At 43.9% G+C, this 12367-nt stretch overlaps 1 protein-coding gene across 4 annotated transcripts in view; it reads left to right on the plus strand.

The window, feature by feature from the left end:
- The window catches only part of DDHD1 (DDHD domain containing 1), a 123447-nt gene that overhangs the window by 94344 nt on the left and 16736 nt on the right, over nt 1-12367 (plus strand). For all 4 annotated transcript variants that reach the window (XM_073350101.1, XM_073350102.1, XM_073350103.1 and 1 more), the window contains one exon: nt 7200-7275. In XM_073350101.1, coding sequence (XP_073206202.1) covers nt 7200-7275 — 76 coding nt within the window. The remainder of the gene's footprint in view (nt 1-7199; nt 7276-12367) is intronic.

The raw sequence follows: 12367 nt of genomic DNA on the forward strand, positions 1-12367 counted from the left end.
TGGATGCTCCTTCTACCAGCTCAGCCCAAGGGGACAAAGTACATTCTAAATCCCACAGGTACAAGAAAAAGACCCATATACAATGGGATCTGGCAGTTCCAGTCACTGATCCTTTGGTACTGCCATCTCCAGCACCCCTGGAGATATGGGACCCTCCCGCACCAGGAAAGATCCCAAGGGCGGCATCAATGACTGGGAAAGTGAGAGTGCCTCTTACACAAGGGAGATCCAGAACCATTGCAGCACCCCAGGAGGTCTTTGCCTTCCCAGATCTGGAGTCACCCCCTCCATCCGGCTCTGCCACTTCCAGAGAGATTATATCTCCACCAAGAGTTGTGCCTCTGATAAAGGGTCCCTCACCGTCCACACTGATGCACTACACTCTTCCAGTACCACCATTAGAACTGGAATCCACCTTCTCCTCTTCTGACAAGTCAGAACCAGAAGGAGAATCACCGTGATCATACCACTCTTATGCACCATCACGGAGTCCACCATGTCCATGGCAGCATCTACCGCTGGAACCACCACAGAGCCACTGGTTCCCCATACTATGGGGACCCTCACAATCTCCATCAGATTTGGCCATAATACCTCTCCTCGGAACCTGCCCAATCCACGAGGGAACTGTCACCTTGAAGGATCCTTCAACAGGTATACAGCTCCAATGATGGAGGATGAATTTTTAGCCTGGTTCTGGCTCTTCAGCCAGAACCGGCAAGGTTCCCTTCCTTCTCTCCATATGAGGCGGTGGGTACATTAGACCCTTCCCCACCGGATGACTTTAGGCAATTCCAGGAGCTGTTAAAGAGACTCATGGGGAAATGCCAAAATCCTTTGGAGGAGAGCCATGATTCTTCTTCGAGTAGCGTCCCTGTGGGTGCTCCACTTTAGGGGCCTGCGTGCCCCCTGCACCTCTAATCGGAGATTTTTGTGAGCAGTGTCCCCTTGAGCCTGGCCATGTGCTCCCCCTCTCTGGTGGTCTGCCTCGAGGCTATGTAGCATTGCACGGTGAACTTCTTGGACCACGCTACGCTCCTTAGGAATCTACACTGTGGAACAGAAGCAAAGATATACCTCTCAACCACACCGCAGATCACAATCTTCTCAAATACTCACCATCTCTGTGCTGTTATGAGCCACAGTGTAAGAGGCCCAGGGCTCAAAAGTGAGAACAGTCTGCACCCCAGTCCATGACCTCTCAAACTGCCTCTTATAAGCACTTTGATGAGCTGGTCAGGGACCTGAACAATGATCCCTTACAGCATCAGCTGCCATCTATACACCTGACACGCCACTCAGAAGTCACCTTACCTTACTTCACAGCAGTTAGGACCAGCTCTAGAACAAAGAGAGTGATTTCTAGCCCTGAACTTACAGGGTGCCTTCTTCCATATCTCAATACAACCATCGCACAGGAGATTTCCTACTGCTTACCTTTGGGGCAGGATCATTATAGGTATGCTCCACACAAGGTAGTCTCCAAGGTTCACTTCATTGTAGTAGCATACTAACCCCGGTATAGTGGCTGGACTTTATCAGCACCAGCCTGATGCAGTACAAGCGAGAGCACTCCTCTCACTACCCACATTCACCACCTTGGGACACATCTCCCTAATATGCTGGGGAGCTCACCTACACAACAACAAGGTTCAGGACAAATGGCCTTCCACAGAAATGACCTTCCATATCACTCTTTTGGGGCTAGGGGCTGTTAGGAGTGCCTGTGCACAAACTCTATATTTCATCAAAAACAACACACAAAGGTTATGATGGACTTAATGTGACCTGTATGTTTTGTATAAACTGCCAAGGAGCTTCCAGATCTCCCTCCCTCTGCAAGACAGCATTCAAACTTTGGAATTGATGCACCCATCACAATGTGCTCATCTCCGCTGTCTGTCTACAAGGGATACAGAACGGGATAACCAACAGTCTCAGTTGGAATTTTCTCACGACAATGAGTGTATACTGAATTCACAGGTGCTTCAAGATATAGCCATCCTTGGGGGAAACATTCACTGGCAGGTGCCCTCATCTTCCCAGACAGACAGGGCCCACTTGTATGTCTTTTCCCAGTTTCCTACCCTGTCCAAGATTCTGTTGAAAATTCAATGAAACAAAGCGAGAGTTATTGTGATTGCCCCTCTTGACGATGACAAGTCTGGCTCCCTTACCTGATGCAGATGGCAGTATGCCCTCCTGTTCCTCTGACGTCAGCCCATTCCTCACCCGCTCTTTCAAAACAATGGGCTGACCCTTCACCCTAACCCATGGGTCCTCCGCCTCCAGGCTTGGATCTTTCTTTGTTCCAAGGCTTAGAAGCAGAATGCACTGACAAGCTGAAACACATGTTGCAACACAACCACAAGTTGACCACTCCACATACCTATCTACAAAATGGAAACAACTCCAAGTTTGTACCATTCCAAACGGACAGACCCAACCCCTTTTTTCTCCCTCTGATTTTGCACTACATTTTAAACTCTCACTCAGCTCCCTTAAGGTACATCTCATGGCGAACATGGCTTCCCACTTAGAGTTTGCTCAACCACTAATGCATAGACTCTTTAAGGGCATTGGGACTCTCTTCCCCCATGTGACACCACCTTCTCCAGCCTGGGACTTTAAGCTAATTCTCAGGGATTGGACTAGATGTCCCTCTGAGTCCAGGGCAACTTGTTCTCTCTTACACCTGTCCATGACGACAGCATTTCTAATTGCCATCACCTCAGCTAGACACATAGGAGAAATAGCGGCCCTGATGGCACACCCTTCATTCACTGCCTTTGTCTTTAAAAAAATAAAACACACCTCTAAGGCCGTATCCCAAGTTTCTCCCTACTTTTTCTGCGCTTTCCATATGAATCAACAGATCCATCTCCCTGTTTTTTCCCAAAACCACATTGTGACAACTGGGAGACAATTGTGCATATACTAGATATTAGAAGGACGTTAGCATTCTACTTGGACAGGACTAAGGACTTAAGGAAATCCCCTAAACTCTTCCTTTCGTCCACAGAAAGATCCAAAAGCTCTGTGATATCTCCTCAAAGACTATCCAAATGGGTCTCTAGTTGCATTCGCTACTTGCTTCCGTCCATACACAGTCCATGAGATCAGTTCCTACCTCAATCACATTCCACAGAGATACCCCTATCTCCCCAATCTATAGAGCAATGATTGGGGCCTCTGTTCATACTTTTGCAGAACATTATGCGATCACTGAAGATTTGGCCGCTGACACCATCTTTGACTCCACAGTACTCTCTGTAGTAAAAGACTCCGCTCTGAAGTCCCAGCCTCCAGTGGTGGGTACTGCTCTGGAGTCACCTAAAGTGGAGCACGCATAGGGATACTACTCGAAGAAGAAGAAGTTACTCACCTTGTGCAGTAATGATGGTTCTTTGAGATGTGTGTCCCTATAGGTGCTCCACAACCCGTTGTCCTCCCCTCTACTTCGGAGTTCTCTAAAGGGCTCTGTGGTAGAGAAGGAAGTGAGGGGGGTTCGCCTGTGCAGTGCTAAATAGCCTTGAGGCAGACCACGAGGAAGGGAGAGCACATGCACGGGCTCAGCGGGACACTGCTACCAAAAATCTCCGATTAGAGGTGCAGGGGTAGACAGACACCTAAAGTGGAGCACCCATAGGAACACACATCTCGAAGAACCATCGTTACGGCACAAGATGAGTAACTTCCTCTTCCCAGCACAAGATTCTGGATATCATTCATATCTTGGGACTGGCGAGAATGGAATTGCCTTGATGTTCCGGCCAAAGACTCTGAATATCTTTTCTCCCACCCACCTCCAAATTCCCTTGTAGTCCTGGCTGCTGCTGAAAGAGCCAAACAGCAATCCTCAATGTACATTAGCAGATGAGGAAGGGAAGCATCTAGATCTTCGAGGATGTAAAATATTCTCATCTTCTAGCCTTTAATTCAGGATTGCAAATTATCAGGCATTGTTAGCCAAATATGATCTTCTGAATTATAGTAAATTCGATGAGTTTGCTAATAGTCTTCCACAACAAGATTGTGCTTGTTTTCAAGCATTGTTGATGAAGGGAAACTCATGACCAGAACTGCTGTCCAGTCAACAGAAGATGCAGCAGATACCTCCTCCAGGGCCATCGCTACAGCGATAGTCATGTGTGGAGTCTTGGCTCCATTCTTCTGGTTTTCTTAGGAAGGTCCAAAACACCACTGAGGGACCTCCCTTTTGACAAATCCCATCTTTTTAACCAGAAGACAGACAAATCACTACAGACACGAAAGGACTCTAGGGCTGCTCTTCATTTGTTGGGCATTTACACTCCTGCCCTGAAACAAAAATTCCAGCTCTACTCATCCACCCAGTGCCACAGGTCTCCTCAGTTCTATCCGCAGTGACCTTATGAGCCCCCAAGGAAATATCAAAACTCATCAAGTCTCATCCTCATCTTTTTGAGAGGCCACCTGGCAGTGATTTGTCTATACCACCATCCAGTAGAAGGTTACTCTGTCTTTACACACTTTACACTCGGGACAGGCCATCTCCATCAAGAGAATCTCTAAATGGATTTCAGGTTGCATTAAAGTCTGCTACCAGCTGTCGGGCCTACCTCCCCCTACAGGGTTGCGGGCTCACTCCACGAGAGCTCAGGCTTCAACCACAGCCTCCCTTCAGGACATGCCACTCGTGGACTTATGTAGAGCAGCCATGTGGAGTTTGTCCACACCTTTGCAGCACACTACACCTTAAAGCAGGACTTGACGGTGGATGCCTCCTTCAGCATGGCAGATCTCCGGACAACCATTCCATCCTTATCCTTGCCACCCTCCTCCAACTTAGGTGGGATGATTTAATTGGGGATCAGTCCTGCTTTGAGCGGGGGGTTGGACTAGATGACCTCCTGAGGTCCCTTCCAACCCTGATATTCTATGATTCTGTGATACTGCTTGATAATCACACTCGGTGGAATATAATAGGGACCATCACTCAAAGAAGAGAAAGTTACTTACCTTTAACTGGAGGTTCTTAGAGGTGTGTGGTCCCTATCTGTATTCCACATTCCACTCACCCTCCCTTCTGCTGCGGGTTAGTAAAATTCACCATGAAGAAGGAACTGAAGACGAAGTTCTGCCCCACCCTTTATCGCCTCAGACAGAAACACGAGGCGAGCCAGGGCACAAGCGCAGACCAGCAGATGCTACTTTCAAATTCTCCAACTCTGGACGCATGGTGTGCATGTGTAATCCTCAATGGAATACAGATAGGGGCCACACACCTCAAAGTACTTACCTGTAACTGGAGACCATCTTATCGTTTGCTGCCTACCTTTACCTGCTGCCATCTTTCAGCCTGAAACTTTAATACTGCGTTGTCTCACAACCAGCATGTATCTTGGTAAATGGGACCTCGACAGCTGCGGTGTGTAGGTGTTGGTAGGAGGCCTTCAACAGCAGGGAGACCCTGCAGGTGACCGTGACAGAGCATTGGTGGTGACCTCACTTTCACACCCCAAATACTCAGGGCTCTTATGCAGCATTGGGAAGGGCATCTTCCAGACTCCTTTGGGGTATAAGGCAGAGGCAGGGGGATCCTGCAAGAAGTGATGGAAGCTTTAAATTAGCTCCTCTCAACAAAAGCCAATGGTGGCTCTGGAAAATAGTTCTTTCCCTTTCCGCCCTGGTACCTGGCTTACCAACATTTGTGCCTTTGAATTTCTGTAGAGGAGCAAGACAAGGTGGGTGAGGTAATATCTTCTATTGGACCAATTTCTGTTGGTGAGAGAGACAAGCTTTCAAGCCACACAGAGCTCTTCTTCAGGTCCAGCACAGGACCTGGGACCAACATGGCTACAACAACACTATATAGAGAGGAACAAGACTTTCACTGTGCCAGACGTGCAGCTCAGTTCCATCACCCACTGTGAAGTGCTAGCAGCTGTTCTCTCTTAACATGCAGACTCAACTGAGAGAAATATGAAGAAACCTCCTCAGCATCCCAAAACACGTGGAGGAAGGATAACCTCTTAGACGTCATTAGGATCCGACCAGTGAAACACATCACCATTGCCATACTCTTGCCCCAGATGCCTAGCCATTCACAGAAATATTTCAAGCTTGATCCTCATTAATCTTAATGTTACACAACATATGCATTTATAAATGAATACAGCCATCTTTAAATTTTATTAATGCAGTTCAGTATGAATCTAATATGTATGTTTCTGTAAAACATACAATTACATTCTGTAACTTCAGGATTTCAAAGTTTATAATCTTCCTAAAGTAATATTGGGCTTGTGAAAATTTTTGTTCCCAGAGTAGTTTGATTTTTTCTGTTGATTGTATTCTTAAATGTTTTAAATTGTACTTACCTATGTAATGTTCTATAAGTGGCATGTGTGATTACAGCATATGGTACATCTCAATATGTAATGGGTGGAGATAAATATTCAGTTTCTTTGCTATGACCCTGGGTCATACTCTTGAACACATGTGGACTGTTGAAAATGCTGCTTTTCAGTAAGCTCCAGTCCCCAAAACCCATTTTTTGCTAGTTAGACTGATACACAGCAGAATAGGTATGTTCTACATTTTATTCATAAAACACACTTTGAAAATTGAATAAAATCATTTCTTTGATTCTGTAAAGAATTTGTAATACTACTGTTCTGCTGTGGATTGAGCAAAGCTGGCGGGCATGATAGCCGCCTTACGTTCATGCAAAACAAGGGAACAGTTAAAGGCCCCTGTGATAGCTGAAGCAGTGGACTAGACTGCATTCAAATACAGGCAGTGGCTGGGCCAGGCAGTCCAAGAGGTTTCTTGGGGTCTGATAAACACAGGAATGAGGGATTGTTTTGATTGTAGCTGTGAACTGGGGGGAGGAAAGGAGAGAAGCAGCAAAACAACCACAGAAGCAGATGGAGAAGGAAGCCAAGACACAATCAGGGATGCATGTATTGGGTAAAGTTCTGGCTGAGAAAGGGTTGGGACGGTGAGCGAAGAAACTGTCTCCTGCTGCTTGATTCCTGCTGCGCTCAGGGAATAGAACTTTGTATGTTCTTTGTTAATAAATAGGACTGCATCAAACAAATATGCGACTCCTACATCAGTTCCTTCTCCTAACAGAAAGAGCCCATACAACCTCAAAAATTGGCTAACTGCTTTTTGTACACACCATGCCTAATGAAGACACCCCTTTTTTCTAGGTTGAGAGAGATAGAAGAAAGGTTACATGAATTAAAGGCATCAACAATATCGAAAACACCTGCCTTAAAATTTAAGGTATGTATGTTCAGAGGATTTTTATTGAATGAATAAACATTTATTGTATTTACTATAAAAGTTTGCTTTCAATACACTCTACCCAAGCTGCTTTTTCTGCTTGTACTAACATAATTTTTAGATATTATTTTTTAATATTTGCATATGTATATAAAAGGATTAATATAAATTCATATATTTATTTGGGTCTTTAATTTAAAATTAATCATATATATTTATATCTAAAATATATATTATATATTATTTATATGAATTATATTAATATTACATGTTTGTTTATACCACATGTGGTGGTAAAATCCATTTTGTAAATTTGCATTTATCATGCACCTTTTGACAGTCTCACCTCTACTCTGCCCACTAATCCATCTTGCCCTGGGACTGCTTCTAACATGCCAAACCTCTGAACAGCTTCAAACCTGGCTGAACTTCCTCCAAATGTGGAATTTTCCCCCAGATTACACTGGCCTGCTGAGACACACAACAAGCTGTTTTTAGTGATAGGTTTAGGTTGATATTTTATAAGCCAATAGAGCCAATTACTGGCGCTTTATGCCATTGGAAAGAGGAGATTCCCAGCTTTCCAACTGGTTGCACAAGACTTGCTAATTTATAGTCCTATAATGTCTTTAGATATTGGACCTTAAAATATGACCTTATGTAATAAAGAAAATTAGCTCATTTTTCAGAGTTTTTAAAATTATCATTTTTTTTTCCTCCTTCTGATGTCACTGCTTTTGTACTCATGGGCCCAGATTTTTAAAGGTATTTAGGCATTGCTGTGCTCAGCGATGCAATATGTAGCAAATTTAGTAGCCTAAATCTAATTTTCGAAAGGGATTTAGACACTTAAGAGACTAAATCCCATCGACTGTTGCTTTAAGTTCCTGAATCAGTGAGGTGTTGAGTCATTGAGCACAGCAGTGCCTAAATAGCTTTAAGAATCTGGGCCTTAGTAACTAAAGTCAATATCAGCTGATAGAAAAACGGAAAAATTACTTACTAGTAATTCAGTTTCTCTTCTCTTCACCATCATTTAAAAAAACATAATCTACATCATGCTATTATCTCTGCCGGTTGGGAAACAGGAGATAGACTGATACCCTTCACCCCTCAATTCTTTACAAAGACTTGTTGTTCATCTACTTGCATTCAGTCTGAACGTTTTCAGAACAAGAGCCCTAAGAAAGGGCACGAAGCAAGGGAAGTAGGATGGGGAAAGAGGAGAGAACTATGACAAACCAAATTACTCATAAGTAATTTTCCCTTGTCATACATCCTCTCTCTTCCTCATCCTGCTGAATTTTCCATAGACTGTTAAATAGTCTATCAAAGGGTTTTATACTGGTGCCTATCACTGTAGTTTCTGAGTACCTTCATTCTGATGGAGAGCAGTTCAAGAGGAGGGGAGAGGCTTACCTTAAATATGAGAGCAAGATGCTTCTACTAAAGGAAGATTTCACAGGATGCTTCCACTGAAGGACAACTTCACAGCGACATATTAGTCCAGCTGGTTGTATGTGACTGACGTGGCGACAAGTAACTGCTGTGTAGATATCATCCACCAAAGTCTTGGCTCGTTCTACCCAGACAGGGCGATTCCTTTAATAACGCTCTAGTTTAACCATGAGTTACTGGTCTTGTTGCGGTATTTGCTGAATAAAATTCTTTGGCTGTCCAAAGAAGACAGGCAGGCAATCAGAGTAGATGGTCATAGTGGTCACATCTGGCTTTCGTATATGATTGAATGGGCATGTACTACATTAATTGAAAAATGTGGCCACTGCTGCTTTATTGCCCAGAGTTCCTAAGATCAGGGAAAGTCTCTAGTCCTACTTAAGTGAGAGTTAAATGCCTGCTTGATCTTGAGCAAATAGACACATTTCTCTGTCAAGACAAGTTCAGGAAGAAATCCAGAAGCTACATTGCCTGGTGATTAATGGGAAAGGAAGTGGTGCATATAACTGCTCCTTCTGGCAGGGGGGGAAAACGAAGATTTGGAGGGTCTTTGGTCAGTGCCCCAACTCATCATCCCAGTCAAGGTGGTGGCCACCAAAATAGGATCTTTGGAGTTAAGGACTTTAAATTTCCTCCCCACTGATAGCCCTAATGAGGGATTCACTAAAACTCTCAGGGCTAGGAATGGTAGGCCTCACTGAGGGGACCAGGAGTTGAATGCCAGAACTCTACTAGTATCTCACCAGACATGTAAAGTTTAGGGATGCAGTCTCGTTTTGGCCTTGTCTGTGGGACAACAGCTGTGGAAAAGGAGGAAAAGGCTAAAGAAGAATTCTATGTGTTTCTTATCTGAAGAATGTAAAAATGCTGGGAAAGCTAGCCGTGCTGTGGCATTGGGGCATGTCAGTTGTCATTTTTGCTTCAGTGGTCAAAGATAACAGCATGATAGAAGGATTTTCCTTTAAGAAGTGGAAAAGAGGAGGGACATACCACAATTACTTCCTGACCCCAAAGCTGGTGATTAGTTTATTTAACTCTGCGTTTGTCAATACAGTTACCCAAGTTATTTCAAGATTCTGTGGCACTTTTCACAAAGATTCTTAAGGTCAGATAACCCTGGTTCCCTGGGGAAATTTCAACATATTAGAACTCAACTTTTGTATAGCAGCATCCTCTATCCAAAGATGTCAATGGTGTTGAAAAGACACTGATGAATTACTAGGAGTACAACTGAAATGCAGCCATATCTGAGAGAAAAGGAGGTCTTCAGACTTCTTGTAGCAACGCTCTGTAGCAATTCGGAACAGAACTGCCTAGTTAAATTCCCCATGTAATACTAGTCTGCTAGCTTCGTCCCTTCATTTCTTGTCCTCAAAAGTTTCATGGTGTTTCTGGTGCAGTTAAAGGGCTATGGGCTACACTCTAGAGGTGGCTGCAGTTTCGTGCTCAGCTGAAGTATTTCCTCGGTCAGTAAAGTTCTTTGCAATACTTCTGGATGAAAGACAATATATAAACATATGATGCAGTTATCTTCATTGGCCTCCCATTTTAATTTCACCTGTAAATATCCCCAGGTGTCCCCTTCATTTTGCACACATTCTCTCATTGAAAGGTGCATTGTCACACATTCATTTTCTCATTCAGCTGCTCTTCTAGTCTGGAAGAATTACACAAAGTCTTGAATGGTATTGTTGGTGATTTAAGTTTTGATGCTAAAGTAGCTTAGCTCTGCTTCTTGTGTATCATTCCTCCCCAGTAATTCAGTTTGTCTTCTGAATCATAGCTGTCGTCATAATCTATCTTTGGAAGGCAACATTAAAAATAAACATTGCTTCTGTTATTAAACTGTGCCATTGACAACTTGCTGCTGTATTTCATACAAATAGGTAATATTCCCCGCCGCTGCTTCAACATCTGGCCTATCCAAATGAATGCTACCTAGTTTTTAAAGACACTGGCCTCCTGACCTCAATAGATCATCATATGGTAACTTGCCAAATAAACAACATGCTTGATAATGCCGAGAGTCTAATGGCTTCAGTTCCTCAGTTTGAAGGAATTCATTTCTGAAAGGCTCTCTTTTGATTCTGTGGAGATTCACTTTTTGGTATTAATCCGAACCATTACATGGGATACACAATACCCACCTGCAGAAGTAAAGAAACAGATTGATAGAGCCAGAAGAGTTCCCAGAAGTTACCTACTACAGGACAGGCCTAACAAAGAAAATAACAGAACGCCACTAGCCGTCACCTTCAGCCCCCAACTAAAACCCCTCCAACGCATTATTAAGGATCTACAACCTATCCTAAAGGATGACCCAACACTCTCACAAATCTTGGGAGACAGGCCAGTCCTTGCCTACAGACAGCCCCGCAACCTGAAGCAAATACTCACCAACAACCACATACCACACAACAGAACCACTAACCCAGGAACTTATCCTTGCAACAAAGCCCGTTGCCAACTGTGCCCACATATCTATTCAGGGGACACCATCACAGGGCCTAATAACATCAGCCACACTATCAGAGGCTCGTTCACCTGCACATCCACCAATGTGATATATGCCATCATGTGCCAGCAATGCCCCTCTGCCATGTACATTGGTCAAACTGGACAGTCTCTACGTAAAAGAATAAATGGACACAAATCAGATGTCAAGAATTATAACATTCATAAACCAGTCGGAGAACACTTCAATCTCTCTGGTCACGCGATCACAGACATGAAGGTCGCTATCTTAAAACAAAAAAACTTCAAATCCAGACTCCAGCGAGAAACTGCTGAATTGGAATTCATTTGCAAATTGGATACTATTAATTTAGGCTTAAATAGAGACTTGGAGTGGCTAAGTCATTATGCAAGGTAGCCTGTTTCCTCTTGTTTTTTCCTACCCCCCCCCCCAGATGTTCTGGTTTAACTTGGATTTTAACTTGAAGAGTGGTCAGTTTGGATGAGCTATTACCAGCAGGAGAGTGAGTTTGTGTGTGTATGGGGGTGGGGGGGATGTGAGAACCTGGATTTATGCAGGAAATAGCCCAGCTTGATTGTCATGCACATTGTGTAAAGAGTTGTCACTTTGGATGGGCTATCACCAGCAGGAGAGTGAATTTGTGTGGGGGGGTGGAGGGTGAGAAAACCTGGATTTGTGCTGGAAATCACTTTAGATAAGCTATTACCAGCAGGACAGTGGGGTGGGAATAGGTATTGTTTCATATTCTCTGTGTATATATAAAGCCTGCTGCAGTTTCCACGATATGCATCTGAGGAAGTGAGCTGTAGCTCACGAAAGCTTATGCTCTAATAAATTGGTTAGTCTCTAAGGTGCCACAAGTCCTCCTTTTCTTTTTGCGAATACAGACTAACACGGCTGTTACTCTGAAACTCTACAGTTGATTAAGTCTTGAATCTACAAGTCTAACCTAGCCGGGACACCACATCAAAAGACTTCTTCATATAGGAGAATATATAGTAAAGAACACTGACCCAAGAAGGAAACCCTTGTCCACCTGGACATTGTCAGTGATGAATTATCAATGGGCCTGAAGGAACAGGAAAAACCCTCCTGTGTCTTGTAATCACTGGATCCATTTACCTTTTCAAATACTTGTCTAGTCTGCATTTCACCTAA

Source organism: Lepidochelys kempii, chromosome 6 (genome assembly GCF_965140265.1).
Source record: "Lepidochelys kempii isolate rLepKem1 chromosome 6, rLepKem1.hap2, whole genome shotgun sequence".
Lineage (NCBI taxonomy): Eukaryota > Metazoa > Chordata > Testudines > Cheloniidae > Lepidochelys > Lepidochelys kempii.